The 21,271-nt window shown below is 36.1% G+C and overlaps 1 protein-coding gene across 1 annotated transcript in view; it reads right to left on the bottom strand.

Moving 5' to 3' along the window:
* Positions 1-690: 690 nt before the first annotated feature.
* Positions 691-21,271, bottom strand: part of LOC140168303 (CD151 antigen-like) — a 91,968-nt gene continuing 71,387 nt past the window's right edge. The window contains exons 5-10 of the mRNA XM_072191657.1: positions 19,117-19,191; positions 17,595-17,699; positions 13,503-13,733; positions 10,503-10,586; positions 9,095-9,185; positions 691-8,038 (exon numbers count right to left, since the gene is read on the bottom strand). Coding sequence (XP_072047758.1) covers positions 9,126-9,185; positions 10,503-10,586; positions 13,503-13,733; positions 17,595-17,699; positions 19,117-19,191 — 555 coding nt within the window. The 3' untranslated portion in view covers positions 691-8,038; positions 9,095-9,125. The remainder of the gene's footprint in view (positions 8,039-9,094; positions 9,186-10,502; positions 10,587-13,502; positions 13,734-17,594; positions 17,700-19,116; positions 19,192-21,271) is intronic.

Raw genomic sequence — 21,271 nt, 5'->3', positions numbered from 1 at the left:
TCTTTTCTCATAAAAAAAAGTGCCTAATGTACATTAAAAAACCTATAATATTCAATATTTATATTGACCGATCCCTAAAATATAAAGATCCCGCATAGAAAATATTATTGTTTATATAAAGTTCTTACTTTCAGGAATAATATCTGAAAAAATTATTAAATTCTACTAAATCATTTTAAATTGGAAGGCAAAACACTCTTGAAAATAGAACAGTTTCACATAGGTTTACATGGTGTGTGACACATTTTCATTGACCGTTCCCTTAATTTAATCAATATCATGCTGTCCAATTCAAAAAACATGAGGCATATCATTGTGATAACGTGTGCCAAATTTGGTTGTAATACCTGCTTTCGTTTTAAAGATATGAGCCAAAAACCAATTTTAGATGTTATATTTTTGACATCGCAAATACAATCCCGGTCATAATTGTTCGAACACTTTAACATGGGTACCTCAAATATGCCCCCATTCCCCCTTATCAATGTTGTTGGTTGTTTTTTGGTCATGAACCCTAGAAACATCCAACATTGATTGGTGGGGCAGGGGAGGGTTGTAGTAGTAGGAAATGGTTCAGACTTCACGTCAAAGAAAGCGACATTTTAATATGTCAAGTATATCAGAAATACGGTCTCAAACAGTCCTACTATGACACAAGTGTTCGAACGACTTATGTCCGGGATTGTAGGTTATTCCAGTTCATACATCCAATTCATAGACCCCTATGGAAGACATAGGGGTGTAGAATTCAAATGGAATAACCTATTCAGGTATAACCTCAATAAGTATTTTCAACTATAACTATGATCAGCTATAGTTACATAAGAGTTGTAAGTTACATGGCTTGAGTTACAATTTCAAATAAATGTCTTCACATTTTCCATTTTTGTTTAACCTTCTCAATACAAACTTGAAACTCCTTTAAATTATATATATAGGGGCTCCAAACAAATTACTGTTAATTCTACAAGAATAGATCAAAATTAACACTACTAAAATATCAGGCTATACAGTATTTTCAACTATAACTATAATCAACTATAGTTACAGAGTTGTAAGTTACATGGCTTTAGTTACAATTTCAGAAATGCATGTTTTACTTTGTTTAACTTTCTTGATACAAACTTGAAACTCATTAAGGGCTCCATACAAATTACTGGCAATTTCTACAAGAATAGATGTAGTTCTATAGGTATATTTATTAAATATCATAGTTAACAGAACATATAGAAAAATACCATTTGTGATGATATAATTAAATTTGTGTGTATTCCATGATTAATAGGCTACTTCCAATGAGGAAATAGTGTACACTGTACAGATAATATGTCCAAATGAAGGTAAAATATGTCTGTGTAATAGGCTCAAAATTCATTATAAATTCAGTATGATATACGAATTTCTGACTAAAGTACAAAAAGGTAATTTAATAGAAGTTCGAGTAACAGCTTGGGTTATTCCACTTGAAATCCATCCTACCCCATGGAACACATGACCTTAATCTCCCATGCAGGGAGTGTAGATTTCAAATGGAGTTACCCATTTGGGAAACCCCATTTGAAATTCACACTCCCTGTGTGGGAGATACAGGTCATATCTTCCATAGGGGGTGGATGGATTTCAACTGGCATAGCCCATTATGAGTATTAGCCTCTTTTAGTTACAGACTCAAGCACATTGATATGATAAACTATTTAAGAGCATTTCATTATCTCTTCTTTGAGATCAACATGAAATGAAACTGAACAAAATATAACCAAAAATCTTGTTTATGTTCAGAAGTATTTCGTGGATACAGCATGTGGCATTGGATGCAACGAGGGCGTTGTGCAATCTTGCAATGCTGTGAAATACAATTGGCCCATCTGTGTGCATGAATGTGACATTTGCTTCAGAAAATTGACCAATCACGCTATATGATTCAGTTATACTAGTCTGTTAACATAGGGTCAGAGCTTCTGGAAAGTACACAAGCCTGATGCAAATTGCACCAGAATCTGTCCAAAACTTTCAGTCATTTGAAACCACAAAGGTTTGTAAAAAAAAAAAAAGATAACAAAGTACTTCAAATCAATGTTTGAGCACAATATAGTTGGATTCAAATTTAAGTCCAAAACTAAAATGAATCTCTTAAAATACAGCCTTAATCTTAACAGTGTCTCTTATTGGTTAATTATGTGATACAGTCATCCGAGTAACCAATCACTACAGAGCTTTTAGATCTCTTAACCTACTTAAAGTTTAATCCCCTACAGCCCTACTGACTATTCTTACCATATCTCTGATTGGATCAATGCACGATATAGCCCTGTTTGTAACCAATCATAATAGTCCTTAGAGGGCGATAATGCGGCCAGTAGTGCCCATGGGGTTATAACACCAATCAATTTCTTGAGATGTGGATCACCAAATATGTGGCGAGATCAGGTAAAATCAGTCTGAAGACATTCACATTCAATTTTCAGTTTTTTATTGGATTGTAACAAGCATTTGCAAAGCTGCATTTTGCAGCAAACCCCATTGTAATTGGACAACCAGTTTAAAATATATGAACAGTTAAAAAGAGTTTCCAAACAATAGGAAAAAAATTTCCTTTGTTTGGCTATATCTTAAACTCAATATTTCCGATTTCCGACTGATTTTGCTTGATCACATCACATATGCAAATTTGTCCAAACTAAATAAACACTCTAGAACTGACTAGGCTCTATTTTGAACCCTGTTCTAGACTGAGCTATAGGCAAGAAAAATGCATCACATGTTAAAATACAAAATATACATACAAGAAAAAGTAGTTTTTACATTTTTTGTACTATTTTTTTACATCGTTACTTTACACCAACAAATACACTAATTCACATGCTGTCATACATTCTTAACACATGTCGTAAAACAAAACAAAAAAAATACATTTTGCTATAACAATTCTGACCTATCGATTTTTGTTTCGAACGCATTCTATAAATAAATAAAATTTATTCTCGAAAGCACTAGATTATCGTTTTCAACATAAAATTTTGAAAGCTGAGCTGGAAAAAATATTCAAATGAAAGAGATAGGAATCAAAAACTTATTCAGTTTGAGTTGAAGAATGTTTATGATACCAAAACAAAAAAAAAATAAACACCTGCGGGTCTCTATAGTATGTTTGGTACTAAAAAGGAAATGGTCTATATTAAAATATTCCTTTTTACAAAATTTGAGGTCTAGTTTGTCTATTTGCTTTGTATAAAAGGTCTACCCTATCTCAACTCCATCACAATCGCATTCTAAGCATGAGAACATAGCACTCTACAAACAATGGCTTATTCCAGTTGAAATTTATCCCCCCACTGACATGATCTTCATCTCCCAGAGGGGTTACAGGGCCTGGATTTTGACGAGAATCACAGAATCGATTCTTGTAATGATTCTCGTAAAAGATTCGGTTGCGAGAATCAACTTCTCTCATTGAATCTGCAGTAAGTGCAGCGACTATGATGAATTCTGATTCTCGTAAACCAAGACAAATTTGAGGCCCTGGATTGTAGATTTCAAATGGAATCACCAATTTAAGTAACCCCATTTGAGAAATTTACGCTCCCTGTGTGGACGATAAAGGTCATGTCTTCCATAAGGGGATGGATTTCAACTGGAATAGCCCAATATTATAATGGAGTGACATCATTTGACCCCATGAGAACTACCTGCCAATTGGACAAAAAGAAGTTTTCATTATCAATTGGACCAAGCAGCAACATTGTTAGAATAATTTCACCACACAAAAAAATTGGGGTGAATTATTTGTAAAGCTCCATTCTGATTGGTGATTAAAGGAAAGATATCATGTAATTGACCAATCAGAAGCAACGTTAGATCGGCAGGTAGTGCTCCGGGGGTTAAGAATAGCTAGTCCTAAAGACTACAATTCGTTATTTCTAAACCTGCATCATTTTCACATTTACTTTTTATAAACCACTATCATAATACTCTTTTAGTCTAGAAAAGTTGCAGCATATTACCAAAAAATAATGACATAATTTGCAAAGATATATCTATGGTATGGTAATACAAATGTGCCCTTGATAAAATGTAGGGTTTTATTTTTGGTAGATTATGTTTGTACCCCTGACCACTTGAGATCAGTACCTTACTTCCTAGGCACTAAGACACTGCGAATGTCACAAATGTTACGGATGGAACCAATTATGAACTACAGTTCTGGAACAAAAAATAGTTGGTACATTTGCACTAAAAAATTGCAATGCATGCCTTATCGTAGTTATCAAAATTGGAGAGACAAGTGAAAGATGCATGCAATATAATTATGTGAAGCACAGACTCCCCCTGTATCTCACTTTCCCCACTCCCATCTTTCAACATGTGTCTCATAGACTTGTTGACCACATGGCTTTGTGCAACATTGAATTGGGAAAGCAAGGGGGCAGAGATATACCAAAAGACAGGGCAAAGTGTGCCAACATTTTTTTCCAAGACTGGAACCAACTATATATAGGTACTTTTATAGTGAACTTGATTAGTGTACATAATATATATGGTAGTACACATGCATTAGAGTAGGAAAATTGAAATAATAAAGAGAGTGGCATTCTCTGTAGAAGTGGCTTGTGTGAAAGGTCACTCAAACTGTGAAAGATATGGCTGTCAATTCAGGTAACAGATGAAGTGCCTTAGTGCCAAATTGGACGGTGGGTACAAGTCATTAAGACGGCACACCTGCTAGCAAGGCCTTGCTGTCTCAATGTTACTAATACAAAACATTGACACTGTCTCATTACGACATCACATTAGCACAAATTTATGTTTCCAAAAGTTGGTTTAAAATTCTGTTCCAATATTCATATTTTATCCATGCTTACAAATATTTTAAATGTATTATTAATTCAAAAAATAATAATACAATAATCAAGACCAGTGCTTGCCAATTTAAGACAATGCCATAATTTGTTCCTAATTATTAGGAATTTATGGAAAAACAGCATGTCATTTCTGATACTACTTCAAACATTTTCTCTGATTGCCTCGCTATTTTTCTCGTAAAAACATACTTGGGTAACGAAAAAGTACATAAATTAAGAATTCAATATCGTCACTGGGCGGGAAAAACCTCATATGTACTTTAGGCCCTTGAACATGGATAAAGCATTATACATGTAGGTGTAGACTTTATATTGAAGAGGTTGCTTTATCCATGTTCAAGGGCCAAACGTACATGCAGAAAACACCTCATTTACTTTTGGCCCTTGAAAATGGATAAAGCCTTGTAGGTGTAGACTTTATATTGAATGCTTTGCTTCATCCATGTTCAAGGGCAAAAAGTACATGATCTTTTTCCCGCCCAGTGACGATATATTCCTACATTATGAAGCCTCAGAACTCGCATCGGTTACTACATGAATATAGTATCGAGAATTGAAATTTCAAATACCTTTAAAAACAACTTTTCTTGAAAAAATGTACAAAATTAAGACATATCTGTTTAACATTTCGTGGTTAGAGGTTTATAATACATACAAATACAATGTATTTAACTTTATAAAAAAGTACCTTGTTCTCGAAAAACTTGATATAAATATTTCAAATACTACAACTACTACACAAAACAATGAGTGAAATAAGTACAGAGAAGAAAGCTACAGTGTGTCCCAGAAATAGTTCAGTTAAAGAATGGTATCATGCACTCACTTAGCAATTGCTTTATAGTGAAAGGTGTATTCAAAAAATTAACAGATTTGAAAAAAAAATTAACTATATTTTCTGCCAATTAAACAATTATGGGGCACCTTACTCGGAATATTGCATACACAATCTAAGAACGCTATCTGTTCCTGCGTCATGTGTGCAACTTCGCAGCGAGTATAACTAATCACTGCACGATATAGTTGGGGAAAATGATAAACTATACATAAAACACACAAATAAAATTGGTCCAGAATTGTATGGTCCTGTAACTTGAAAGCGATTTCTTGTTGACAGCGATTACTGATGTAGATTCTATTTTTATGGTCCAAAATTAGAAACATTTACCTTTTAAAAAAAAAAAATCAGCAAATAATCTGAATACACAATTCACATAGGTTTACAGTCAGATTCAAATCATGCTACAATCATTATTATCGTTGCGATTTCAGCATGACTATAACCAGGTTGGTACAAACTGACCCTTTATTGGCCCGATATTAATGCCCATCCAAATTCATCATTGCATTGTTATGAACACATTGTATAGAAATTTTCATAATTGTTCACATTTCATGAATGTCATAAGCATTAATTCCTACCCGGAGTGCTACGTACATGCACTTTATGTCCATATACATGTATATAGCAAATAAGAAACTCTGAAAGTACAGGCAAAAAAATCAACCAGTCGACTATGGTTGTTGTGGACACATCATACTCGATATGCAGCAACTAGATGCCTGAAAAATTATGATAACTACTTCTGCAGCATAAAGACTTGGAATCTGAGAAAACCAAAAGCAATGCTAAGTGATATACCTAAAACTGATCAATGAAAATAGGTAAGTTGACCCTACATCCGATAAAACCAACATGACACAGGGTCCATTTTGTAAAACACCCTGCATCATTCACCCTTCAAATTTTAAAGTTGCATATTGTTATATTGCACACATTTTGAGAGTTGTAGTAATAATGTAAAAGTGGAAATTTTTGCGCTCGATTTATTTTCGCGCTTTTGCGTTCCAAGCTGCTACCATGAAAATAACAACATGCAAATATATTCCTTTTGTGTTTAGGTTAATGTAAGGAAACTTTGAATCGCAAATTTATAAACCAGGGAAACAGTTCAAACTTGGCCAAGCACGAAAAATTTATCGTGCGAAAATTTCTACTTTTACAGTAGGCTGTAGTTGCAAAATGCTCTGCAATACAGCCCATGCCATGGTATGGTTATAAGCAGGCATATAAAAAGTCCAACTGAAGCATATGGCAGGGGTTTATTACTCTGTGCATATAATGCATACTATTACTTGCTAAATCACAGCTTTGATTATAAAAATCTTGAGAATAAATCCACAGGGTTACCAAGTTATCCCAATTGGGCCACTTTTAATGATTTCCTGCAACTTATGACTGCTTCAAATCGCATAGATACCAATGGTGAGGAGAAAAATTGGGTGCTTTTTCTGTGATTTGACATGCCTGCTATTTGGGTTGAATCCACTCACTCCTGTAGGTTCCTCTTCCATGTTATGCTCCTCTCCAGGTGGGTAATTAATTCTACACCCTCTATCTCCTGCACCAATAAGCAATATCAAATTTCACCCTCACAATTCATTGTGGCAAGGTTTTGGTACAGATGAACTCCGACCTCTCAGGAAAATTGCTTTAATGATTAATATTATTGTAAAAATGTAAAAAATATTTTAGATAATTAATTTGTGAAATCACAATAATGTTATCATTAAAAAATATTTTAGATAATTAATTTGTGAAATCACAATATTTTTGCTTCTGTTTTAACATTTTAAACAAAATTTTATTTCACAAAAAAGCAATTTTCCCAATAGGTCAGAGTTCAATTACACCAATTGCCAAAACTGTATTGCATTAGGAATATCACTTATTTAGAGACATATCAATGATTCTGATGACGCTGGTTAATAGGAGTAACATCAGTTGGCACTGAAGATCCACGGGACGTACACTGTAGACCACCACAGCTAAACCAGGAAGTTTTGAGAACTTTTTAAAACAGTTCCTCCCAAAATATTCTTCCAAGTCATCCAAATCATATTGCAACGGATCACTAAGCAAAACTGAACATAAAAATATTAACATGCACCTATTTTCACTGATCAGAATATCATATAGTAATTAACCCTATAATCAACCGAAGTTTGACTGACTGACCGACAGACTAGTTATAGCTAGTTGACGACTTACTGCACATATAATTCTACAATCTACACATACGGAGTTGACTGACGACATTATTCACAATAGTAGAAACCATAGTAATGCTATTATGGAGTCTTGGAGATGTTAAAAATGATGCACCATCTATCTGCAGCTGCAATGAAAAAAAAGAGGAACATACAATATTGGTTAAGTAAGCGCCTTGGTCTGGGGCGGACATTTTAAAAATGAATTTAGAAGAGCAGCAAAGACATCACTTGCACTACATTCCAGATGTTAAATCTACATCATATGCAAAATTTGAGGAAATTCGCATGAGTCCGTTTTATTTTAGGGCCATTTGTCTATAACTGGTCTTTACATGTAGCCCTATGGAGAGAGTGCCCGTTGAGGGCGCTTATAACCCCCATTTTAGGAACAAAAGCGTGATTTTAAAAAAGCGGACACAATTTTCAGAGTATGTAGTATGAACATGTAGAAATATAATCAAGTAGTTGCCCTACCTGCTCTTCTCCGAAAAAAAATAAAAAGTCCTATACCTCAATGATAATGAAACCTAGGTGATAAGCTTTAGGCTTTTGGTAAGGAAGCTTTAGGCTTATCGTTGCTAAAGTGACAAAACCTTGTATCTCCAAAAAGTGAAATGCTCAGTAGGGCAAAAAAAAACACTTGTCTTGAAATTTTAGCACCAATGACTCCCTTCCTTTGTCAAGAAAAGGTGTTTTGTTACACAGGGGTGTACACCATAATTGCAGATAATTATAAACCAGTCAGTGTGTATTATAATGACTACAGAGTGTGACGTTGTCAATTGTTTTGCAGTGCAAAGCCATTTTTGTCATTGTGCTCACAAAAGTTATAACAGGAATGGTTTATAATAATCTCATATTCGTCACTATGCAGAAATAGGAAATCACAACAATCTCACTAAAGCTCACTATGAAAAGCACTGCGCATACACGGATATCGTGTGATGCGATGACGCAATCAATAAGTCATATATACTCAGGGAATCGCTGGCTGGGCCAGCGAAACCGCCGTGGGTACAGACTGGTGATCTTGTGCGTGTCATGCGATGGGTCGGAGGTTTGAATCCCGGGGGTGCCATGTGACTTCTTTTCTTTATTCATCTTCTCTCCTTTTTCGTTTGTTCTTTAACTTCCGATAGCAAAAAAACATGGTTACAGTATTGGTATGGTTGAATATTTACCTATGAGTTGAGTTGATCTACTGGCTGGCTATCATTCATAATCATCTTCAATATTTCTGAGTAATATAACTGAAAGGATCATCAGTAGTACCTATAATACAGAGACAAGAAAGACAAAAACTATTAACTCAAGTCACAGCATGGATAACCGAGTGTTGTCGTCAAACTATGATGGCTTTCTGTCCTGCTTTGCTATCTGGAGCTTTGTAGCTTCAATTCCAGGCCAGTATCTTGCTTAACTCTCTCTCCAAGCAGGTGTCGACTGCAGATGACGACAAGTTTCAAACTTCTTTTTTTTAATTCAGAAATTTCAGAATTGTACATTTTCATGACCATATTTGGTATCAGCATGAACAATGCATCAAAATGATTACAAACAAGCCTAGTATTTGTTCAGTAGTTCTTAAGATAGCTCTTGATATTTTGAGAAGATATCTCAAAACTTTTACTCGATTGAAGCCTATGGTTAGCATGCAGAGCATTATTAATAACATCAATATAGGTCAGTCCAGGCAGTTTTCCCAAGCTTCACTTTTCCATATCCAGTGAAGTAGCTTTGATTACATCTCTTCACTGTATTTCTTGAGCAGTGGCCAGCAAATCGGATCCTTCTCACTATGTACTTCTCACTAACTTAGGGAGGTCCCAACACAGTTCAGTATTAGTTAGCTGCTACTTCCACTGAACATTAAAGACCGTTTAGGGCATCTAGTTGCAACCTGGGGCTAACCAGAGGGTGGTGGATGGCTTAAGGGGGGGTAAAATTCATTACAAATGGTAAAATAGTGGGGTAAACTTTCTGATAAAACTGGTAACAATTAGGACTTCATAAATATTTTCTTGTTTCCCGCTAGGAGAGCAATAATAAGGTGCTAGATTTAGGGCCCAGCTGTGTCAGATGTTTGGGCTTGAGACAAAAATTAGAGGAACTTGAAATTCTCCTGGACAAAGAACTTGCTGCTAATAAGCCCAATCGGCATTGGAAGTTTGCAATGCATTGTAGGACAGTTTTTGCAATTTTAGGACACTTTGTCCTTTGATCTTTCAGAAAATTCAGAAATATTGGGTTTTTGTACGTACAAAATATAATCTAAAATGTTTTACAATATTTAAAACAAATATAAAAAATATAAGTGTTTTATAAATTAATTATTTGGTATTTTTAATGATCAAAATTGTGAAAATAATAAGAAAATTAATAATAATTACGTAAATTTTCCCGATATGTCAGAGGTCAAAGTGTCCCAAAACTGCTCTCAAAAACCGGAAGTTAGAATGGCGATTGGGCTTATTGTCTTGGTGTACCACGTACAAAACCAGGGGAACTCCTGGTTGTGAAGGTTTCGTGGTATGCCTAGGGCTTGTCCTTCTTAGCTGGTCTCTGATTATAAATGTTTTTTTCACTCACCTGTAATATCGCTACTCCAATACCTATCCCGCCAATAATCCATATATTTTCTATGATCTTCATATATAATGCATCATAACAACCCTGTGAAAAAAGGACAGAAAGTGTAATCAAACAACAGTAATTTCTATTTCAAAGTCAATATTCTTATTCTCCGAAATGCTCTAAGTGCAGACACATCAGCTGCTTATTAGTGACTTTCTGCAAAAAATATTTTGTCTAACTGGACCGTCCAATAAATCAACAATATTATTGATCATAATATGTGATGCGATCAAGCCAAATCAGTCGGAACTCGGAAATATTGATTTTGAGATATAGCCAAACAAAGAGAGGTTTTCCTTTTGTTTCCTCTTGTTTTGGAAACTCTTAAATTGCTCATATCTTTGGAACTGGTTGTTAAATTTCAATGGGGTTTTCTGCAAAATCCAGCTTTGTAAATGCTTTTTACTATCGTATAGGAAACTGAAAATTGATTATGGCCGAGTTCCGACTGATTTGGCTTGATCGCATCACATATATGTCTCTATTGCATAAAATTCACTTTAGGAACCAAACTACAGCTGTTCAAATCACTGGTAATGTCAGTATTATTATACGGCTGTGAAACTTGGAAAATCAATGATAGTGATAACAGGAAGGTGGACACTTTCCAATTCAAATGTCTCAGGAGAATACTGAAGATTATATGGCCATTATGTCATATCAAACAATGACTTAATAGAGAAAACCAAAATGAAGAGGACAAGTGAAGAAGTAAAAAGAAGGAGGTGGAAATGGATTGGCCAACATGCTAAGGATGGAAGATAATAGCCACTGCATAACAGCACTTTCCTGGGCTCCAGAAGGCAAAGGGAGAGTTGGTTGCCCTAAGACAACATGGAGGCGGACAGTGGAAAAAGAAAGGAAGAAATTAGGGAGGAGGTCATGGAACGAAGCCAAGCCAATAGCTAGAGACAGGGACAGCTGGAGGAGGAAACTTGCAGCCTTATGGGCCACAAGGCCCGAAGAGGATAGGTAGGTAGGTATTGCATAAAACATGTAAATAACCTGCTCTGAAAAGTGTACAATCTTCTATGCCTACTGCTTAAGTCTGTCTCATCTCAAGTTGAGACTAACATCATGCTGGATTTTGCAGTAGCAGATTAGAATCGCACTCTTAACCTAATCCGGCGGGCGTATATACACTCGTAAAAGGACAATTTGTCCTTACGCTGGTGAATCAACCATGTATTAAATGCACCGATTCAAATCTGCCACTGTGAAATCCAACATGGTGTTACTCTCAACTCGGTTCCGAGTCTCAGTAGGCCTATAGCACTGTAGGGCCTACCGTGCCAAATTCGACAGCCTCAAGCCTGCATTTGTTTTGATGCCTGATTTTGTCTTTATCAAACTTCTTTCTTGTTCACTATTTGTCCACTTCAGTAGCACATAATATTCCAAAAATGCAAAAATCTGATTTCTGATGAATTTTCGGGTGTTCTGCTTTGGCAATTTTGCTGATAACCCTTAAAATCACATACATTCATTCAAAGTGCTGGCATACTACATTTTGGAAATTTGTGCAATTTTAAAAATGACAAATTACGAATTGACCACGCAAAAGCCAATGCATGGTATCAGCTTATTATGTGGCCCGAAGCACCCGGTACAGGAATCATTGTACACTTGCCTGCGCACAATTAAAAGAGCGGGGTATTTGATATGCATTTTGACATGCATGGGTAAACCTTTACTGACAATGAAATTAGACCTCTCAGATGCGTGTAGATAGGTAGAGGTTGATTAACCTGCTGGCCTATTCAGGCGACGTAATTCTTGGCACTCATGCTAGCTCTGCCACATGATACAACTCCCTATGTCATTTTTAAAATTGCATGTATTTCCAAACAACGGTTCCTATGCTCACAATGATTAAACATTTGATATCAAATTTGGTATCAACCTTTGAAGGAAAGTGTATAATAAATTATTATATAAATTATTTTGCTATAAACTCATCAGGCTCTGATTAAATGGGGATGGAACTAGTGGCAACTTTTTAATTTGGCTGTGTTTATTCTACCTTATCTAATAAGATACGAGGTTTTGTCACTTCAATTGTCAAAATAAGGTGACTGTTGGTTTAGTGTTGCAGATAGAAATACAAGGTTTTGCCAGTATCAAGCCTGGCTCGCTAGCTACAAAATCAGTATAAAATCTCAATTTCACCGAAATGTGAGACACAAGGTTTTGTCATTACAGTCCGTGATGATACGCCTGTGTCAAACAGCTGCCTCAATGCAATAAATCAGTCATCCTGCACTACATGTATGTCATAAGCAGTGTTGCTGTATTGATACTGTCCCCAGAGAAGATATTTTACCCTTCCCAGAATCCTTAGTAATATGATACAACCTCATTTCATCAAATGACACTCCTTACTTCTTTGTATAGGTTCCATTTGTTTTGAAGTTGAGAATAAACTGGCTAAACGTAGGTTGATAATCATGATAGTAAGAGACCAGTGCTAATATTTGGTGACCAAATGTTTTATTTTATAATATTGACCCCTGTTTGACCTTAATTGACCCCTACCAAAAATACCTGACACTTTGAAGAGGGCAGCCCAAGCCAAATTTGTTCATTATTATGTTTTGATGAGTCCAAGTGTGTGAAAATATTGGATCCAAAACATAATGATGTTAAATTGATGTTAAGCTATGAGTTTTAAAATATTGGACTTGACTACGCCGCGCCCAATATTTTAAAACTCATAGCTCGACTCAATAAATATGGGCTCAATCAATCCAATTTTTTAGCAATATCCTTCAGGCATGCCAAAAACACTTTCAAAACTTTGTTCCAAAGATTTGGTCACTAGACATAAGCACTGATCTCTTACTAATTAGATGTAAACATAATGTTGCCAATTTGCACCACCACTCCTGCATACAGGCCTGCATAAATCTCTAAGATTGGTGCTCTGCCCAATTTTAAGTAATTAATGTCACTTACATTTTCGTATCTTGTGTTTTCTGGTGCCGTTTCAGTGAACGGTGTTTGACACTTCTCTGTTTCTGCACTGAAGATAGGGCACAGCACTGATGATGTTAAGTCCTCAATACAGCAACTGCATGGTAGCACTTGGTTTTCGGCCTTCTTGTAATCTTTATCTGACGTTGAGGGATCTTTGTACCACCTAGATGTATCCCAGTTGGTGAAATTGCTGTTCCCGCAGCATTCAAGCTGAAAGAATAAAGTGGAAAAACTTAATATAAAATGCAACTATTTGTCCAGGAAGGGGGGTGGGGACATATTACATGGGACAGAACAGAATGTGTGTTGGGGGCGGGGACATATTGCAGGGAATAGAACAGAATGTGTGTTGGGGTGGGGACATATTACAAGGGATAGAACAGAATGTGTGTTGGGGGTGGGGACATATGACACAGGATATAACAGAATGTGTGTGTGGGGGGTGGGACATATTACATGGGACAGAACAGAATGCGTGTTGGGGGTGGGGACATACTACAAGGGATAGAACAGAATGTGTGCTGGGGGTGGAAACATATTACACAGGACAGAACAGAATGTGTGTTGGGGGTGGGGACATATTACATGGGATAGAACAGAATGTGTGTTGGGGTGGGGACATATTACACGGGACAGAACAGAATGTGTGTTTGGGGTGGGGACATATTATACTACCTACTGTAATTAGGTTTGTGCATCTTTCATACCATTTTATGGTCAGGGCTTTGTAATGGTAATATCTAGAATCACTGTTGGGAAAAGTACTATAACCTTGTTTGGCTCAAGATGATGCATTCATTTACTGGCATTTTCAACGGTGGCGTGAGGCGCATAATTACCAATCCCTATCAGGAAACCTTACTAATTCTAGTTTTGAATATTGACACATGACATTTTGGTTCATAATTTCTTTAACATTGTACCACCCACATTTATACCACACTGAAATAAACTCACATTTTGATATTTGCCATAATAATTGAGTTAACCATGATCAATCAAATCAATCCCTGAAACTTATATAGCGCCTAAAACCAAGAAAACTTGCACTAAGGCGCTGGACACATACAAAGAACATCATATGCAAACAAATGAAAAGAAATACATACATAATATCAATTCAAAATATACACAATTACAAAGAAAGTTAATGCTTATACGCAATTCCAAACAGGTGATGTTTAACCAGTTTCTTAAAAATGACAATGGATTCTGCATTTCTGATGTGTTTGGGCAGTTTGTTCCAGATGCGGGGTCCATAGCAAGAGAAAGACCTGTCCATGAATGTTGAATGTTGAGTTCTTCAATGAAAAGTGTTGTTGATGTTGTGGAGCGAAGGCATCTGCGACCAGTTTGTTCATGAAGCATATCAGAAATGTAATCCGGAGTTTGTTTGTGAGAAGATTTATAAACGAGGACCAGGATTTTAAAATCAACTCGTTTTAATGGGTAACCAGTGCATGTCAATGAGATCATTTGTGATGGAGTCATACTTGCGTTTCCTGGTAATTAGGCATGGCATGACCTACACAGTTACGCACTTCTGCTTACAAGGCATAACTAGCTATTTCGCTTAGAGTTTGTTAGTGAGGTAGGTGCATACTCCACTGGTTATCTTAAGGCCAAAAAAATAAATTGTTTGGTTGCCCTTCCAAGACAAAAATTTGAAGGGTTGGTAGGTCGATCGTTTTTTTTATTTCCCCATGTACTCTTCCTCCATTTTGAAAAGGCTAGTATTGACAAATTCTTGAGCATTTTTTTGTGTGTTTTTGGACAGAATTTAAGTGGAAATACTTCTTATTTTTAAAACAAATATGCATTTAATAAATGAAATGAGTGAATAACAAATATGAAATGTCCTTGATACTGTCCAAATTTAAGGTTTATTCTAAAAAGTGATTTAAAAAAAAAAAAAAAAAAAAACGACCCAAGATTTCAGATTTTTTGGGTCTGTCTCTGAGGGCAACCAAACCTAATCCTGCAGAGCAATTAGACCAATGGGCTATTCCATTTAAAATCCACCTTCCCCCTGTGGAAGATTTTGGAAATATCTGCCACAGGGGGAGTATGAATTTCAGATGGAATTAGCACATTGGAATGTTCCATTTGAATTTCATACACCCTCTGAGAAAGATTCAACCTGAATCTTCCCCTGAGGGAGAGTGGGTTTCAAACGGTGCGGCTATGTGTTAATTCCATTTGAAATTCATACTCCCCCTGTGGCAGATATTTCCAAAATCTTCCACAGGGGTAGTGTGTACTTTAAATGGAATAGCCCAATTGTGTTTGTAGGTACGCTTGTGGCCCAACCACATAAAATCACCGATCTCGCTACAAGGGGTAAAACTGTACAGCGAAAGCGGATTTCAGATGTGTGTGGGGTGGATGGGTAGATGCACTTTCCACGCATGAGAAATACCATGTTCCAAATAGACACAACAAGAACCATGGTCACCTGTGCTTGCTGGACAGTGTTGATAAAATGAGGTATTCCAGTTGAAATCCATTCACCCCTTAGACTTGCCCTTAATTTAATTTCACATGGGGTTATCCAAAAGGATTATTCCATTTGAATCTATACCCCCCTGTGTGGCAGATTAAGGTCATATGTTCCATAGAGGCTGTATGGATTTCAACTGGAATAATTGAACAATACACTACTCAAAAGAGGTACAGGATCAACTTATTTCTTAGCTTCAGAAAAAAAATTGCACTAAGGTTGAAAATCGGACAAGTTTCATTCCATTCAGCAATGGGCTATTCCATTTAAAATCTACACTACCCCTGTGGAAGATTTTGGAAATATCTGCCATAGGGGGAGTATATGTATTTCAATGGAATTAACACATTAGCAGCTCCAATTGAAACCTATTCTCCCTCAGAGGAATATTCAGGTTGAATCTTTCTCAGAGGGTGTATGAAATTCAAATGAAGCTGCCTAATGTGCTCATTCCATTTAAAATACATACTCCCCCTGTGGCAGATATTTCCAAAATCATCCACATGGTTAGTGTGGATTTTAAATGGAATAGCCCAATATTCCTTGTACTACTGATGAATTAATACTCAATCACCAAGAGAATTTGATGCACTGCTTTTGGAAAGCGATGGGCAATCACCTATTCTTGCGATTCGTCGCTCGTAACATATCACAGCAAGAGGGATTGCTGACGACAATTAAGATATTTTAAATGCCACAAAATACCATATTTAAAACAATCCATTGCTGTCAATAATTGCTTTTAATTCAATTCATCATCATCATTAGGAGCAGGCGGCTACAAGCTTTCTCCAAACTATTGTGATCTTGGGCAAGCGAAACAATTTTGTTTGGCTGCAGCATCCCTTCAGTATCTCCCAGGAGGTGCTGGACATACTGTAAGTACAGTGTGCGCGGCCGTTCCGGTTTCCTCTTTTACGCAGTATATGGCCGAGAAATTTGAGTTGATGAATCTTGACTCTTGCAACCAGTAGAGTAGTGGAGTGGTGTTGGTCAGATTGTAGATGGTTTAATTTGGAGTCCGATCCACTCACTTGATGTTTATTAACATGACTCTTCATCACCGAAGGTTAATAATCATGAAAGTTAAATTAATAAGCAAAATAACAGATCCAGTTGGTTGGAAATGATTGGTTGATGCATTCAGGTGTCAAGCCACTTTGCTCAGAAGATGAGATTTCTTCAACTTGCCAAAGTGACATCATTTTTACCTCAACGATTTGAATAGACTGATCGGCTTGACACTCTGTAAACACTGCGCATGTGTGAGAGTCGCTTTTCTGTAAAAGCGAGTATAAATGCAGCTTTACACTGAAAACACTTTGATCAGCATCTGCCACCATGAAAATATGTAAGGAAGAATGAAAATCATGTTGTTACATTCGGAATCCTTAAATATTTTGAGTAGTATACAGGGTGTCCCAAAAATAAACAGAACCCTCATTGCGCCCTCTATTTCTCCTTATGACAACACACCGACAAACAAGAGGATTTTGGGCTTTTCAGGTTCTTGAAAATATGTGTCACTCAGTATGTTTACGTGTGTTTCAAACATGCCTACATGTATTTACCGATTTCTGGAGCTGGTCAATAGCACTTGAGACACCCTCAAAGCCTTCTTTGCCGTAGTTCTCTTGTATGCTCTCATCAAGTTTAGTTGTTACATATTTCTCCACCTGTACAGAAGTATAAAAGTAAAACAACTGAATTAGTATGCGCAGCAGTCAAGACCCCAAGTCCCACATCTGACATTTATTTAAGACCCCAGCTCTTTAAGACCCCCGTTTCAGGATACTCTATAACCCAGGACCCCCAAATATTTAAGCAATCACAGTGACTCATTGTCGTAACTAAAATAAACACTAAAAATAAAAATTTGTACATGTATACTATCAAAAGTTTAAGGAGGCTGTGTACTCTCAGACATGCATGTAGTAAAAGTGCAATAACTTTGTAATTATTCGCATAAGACATATAAAAGTATACATTTTATGAAGGCAAGACATCAATAAATCTTAATATAAATACAGATTTGGGGTAAAAACAACAATTATGAAGAAAATCACAAAAAAGTGAGTTTTTGGCAATATTTGTTAGGTACATCATAACAAAAAACACTCTTTCCAAAATATTTTATTTTGTTTTTAGCTCAATCTTGAGGCTCCATTCCAAAAACTTTTTTTTCATTTTTTTGATATTGGCCTTATTTTTTGAGATATTGACCACATAAGGCATCAAATTGAACTTTTTAAAATTCACAACCGCCTATTTGCACAAAATGATGCCTAAAATCTGAAATAGACCAAAACATAAAAAAGTGAGAAAACCGTTTCTTGAGTCGATCATGCTTTTTACGATGATCATATTTGCTTACCTATAGATGCTGTATTTATTGAGATATCGTGTACCTAAATCGTCATTTTACCGAGAAAATGAACATTGAAATAATGGCCGTTGAAGTTTAAAGTGGTCACATTTTGCACTTTCATCGAATCTCGCAGGAGAATGCGGCAGTTTTATTTTCTACCTTACATAACATAAACATCGGGTAAATCCACGGCCCCTTGAGAAGTTTGAGCGAAATCCATTCATCACTTGCTATTTAAATCGGGGGCAAGAACCTGACAAAACACACACTCTATCAGCTAAAACGGAGCCACTTGACCACTAGGTTTTTGTGCTTCCGTGGTGTTTCCATAAGATGCGCCGCGCATGCAGATAAGCGTCGGCGCAGATGCGTAGCGTATTTGTGCGTTAACAAATTGCGCGATACATAACGCGATGCGTTGACAAGAGTTGCTGTGTACCCCCTGCTGGTACAACAAAGATTTTCTTTTCTTTTCAATTTCAAACACAAGTAGAATAGTGAAATAAAATCCCTAAAATATTGCAGTTGGAGTTTACAAATCTGGATTTTCATTCCTTGTATTTATAAAAAACATAACAAAGTACAAACATATCAAAAAACTCAATTTTGCGAAAGAAACAATGTCTAGAGTACACAGCTGCCTTAATAGAAAACATGGTAATACTTGAATAAGAAATTTACAAACAAGTAGACCTGATCGAAGCAAGCATTCATGAGCAACCTACCTCACTCTGATAAGCAAACGTCAGAGCCAAACAAACCACTTCTGCTAAGAAAAGTATCAACACAACAACAAAGTACTGAAAGAAAAAAGGAGAAAACAAATGATAAATGACAAACATCAGAAAGTGGCATCGCACTTACAGTTTGTTCACTTTGAAGTCATGAAGTAAAGTACGCATGAGTAAATTACGCAGTTTCTGCTACCGTAAGGTCAAAAGAAACTAACACACTGTTATGCGCACACAAATGCATGAGCGTCTTAATATGTGACGATGATACGATGTCACAGATGTAGATGACGTCATCGGAGGTGTCTCAACTACATCACTAACAATAACAAATCTTCAGAGCAATACCATTCGCTGAAGATGCTGGTTGACCTGGTGAAAGGGCTCCGGTCAGTGTACCAAATTTGAGTAGCATAGCTCAAGTTTAATTTTGCTTTCAATAAAATACAAGCAAACAAATATGTGATGCAATCAAGCAAAATCAGTCGGAACTCGGAAATATTGATTTTGAGATATAGCCAAGCAAAGGAAATATTTCCTTTTGTTTCCTGTTGTTTTGGAAACTCTTTAATAGCTCATATCTTTGGAACTGGTTGTTCAATTTTAATGGGGTTTCTGCAAAATGGAGCTTTGCGAATGCTTTTTACTGTCCTATAAGAAACTGAAAATTAATATTTCCGAGTTCTGACTGATTTTGCTTGATCGCATCACATTATGGTAATTCAAGAAATAAAATTAAACTCCAAACACAGAGTACTTTCATTTCCTGTTACAATTCATACATAAAAGTACAAAAAATGTTTAAAAAATCTTAAATTAATTTATAGAAGGAGAACTGACCAGCATCTTTGTACAGGGGATACTCAACCAAATGCAAGCAACAAGAAAAGCAGTAAGCTTTTAAGCTTACATTAAAATGTACAAAAATATATAATGCAAGGACAAGCTGCAGTAGCCTCCCCTGAACACAGTAAAATTCAAAATTATATATAATACAATTTTTCCAAGAGACAAAATTATATTCAGCAACACCAACTTATCACTGAGTACAATCAATTATAAGACAACCTGTTCAACAGATAATTTAATGTAGTAAATTATGCTCGATATGCACACCCGGGATGCACACACCCCTATGTGTGTTTGTCGCCAACATCACAAGCAACAACAAATCTTCAGAACAATACCATTCGCTAAAGATGCCGGTTGACCCGGTGAAAGGGCTCCGGTCAGTGTACCAAATTTGAGTTGCATAGAAGTTTAATTTTGCTTTCAATATAATACAAGCAAACAAGTGAACCAACGTTTATACATCCCTAATTAGCTTGTGAAGTACATTAACAGCTTTGTACCACGAGAAAGTCGACAGTATCACCCTCTATAGTTCTTATCAATTTGCGATTCCTCATCATGCACCACGGCCCTGCAAGGTGCTAACACTTCAAAGTGTTCATAGTTGTGGTCGCTAGGGTTCAAATCCCCGCACAGGCATGGAATCCTACGTAATATGTATCATGTTCGCTTCCATCTAGCGATCAATAACCTGAATAACCATTGTGTAATTCAATTCAATGGACAAGCTCATACACATGTGGTTCTTTGATGTCAATCGCATACAATATAACCCGTGATCAATAATGAACGTTGGTCAAAAGACGAGCTTACTGAAGTGATAAATTATGTACATGCAGATTCATCATTTATGCATATTGCCTTGAAAATCATAAAAAGCAACTGCTTGATCAACCCAAATGATTTTATTAGCGTTATTTCTAAACCAAATTTCAAAACCACAAAGTGTTTTACCTGACTTTTGACCCAGAAATGTATGAATTTGATGAGAAATTGTGATGAAAAATAATATTTTACAAGTCAGATTCAGAAAGAGAAAATCTCATTACACACGTTAATTACATCACAATCCAAACATAGATGGTTAAGTTCATGGAGAATGTTACAAACTGTTGATTGTTTTGCCATATTGTTTTTCTATAGGGAATAATGTTTTATCGTTCAAATCGGACATGAAAACCTATCAAAAACACAAAAAAAACGTGCATCGCTATTTGTATGCATGACACAAATTATAAGAATTGTACAGAAGTGACCTAACACTTATGAAGGCTGTATCTTGAGAACGCGCATGGTC

Source organism: Amphiura filiformis, chromosome 13 (genome assembly GCF_039555335.1).
Source record: "Amphiura filiformis chromosome 13, Afil_fr2py, whole genome shotgun sequence".
Taxonomy (NCBI): domain Eukaryota; kingdom Metazoa; phylum Echinodermata; class Ophiuroidea; order Amphilepidida; family Amphiuridae; genus Amphiura; species Amphiura filiformis.
Note: the sequence above shows the minus strand (reverse complement) of the source record. Positions and strands in the feature narration are given on the sequence as shown.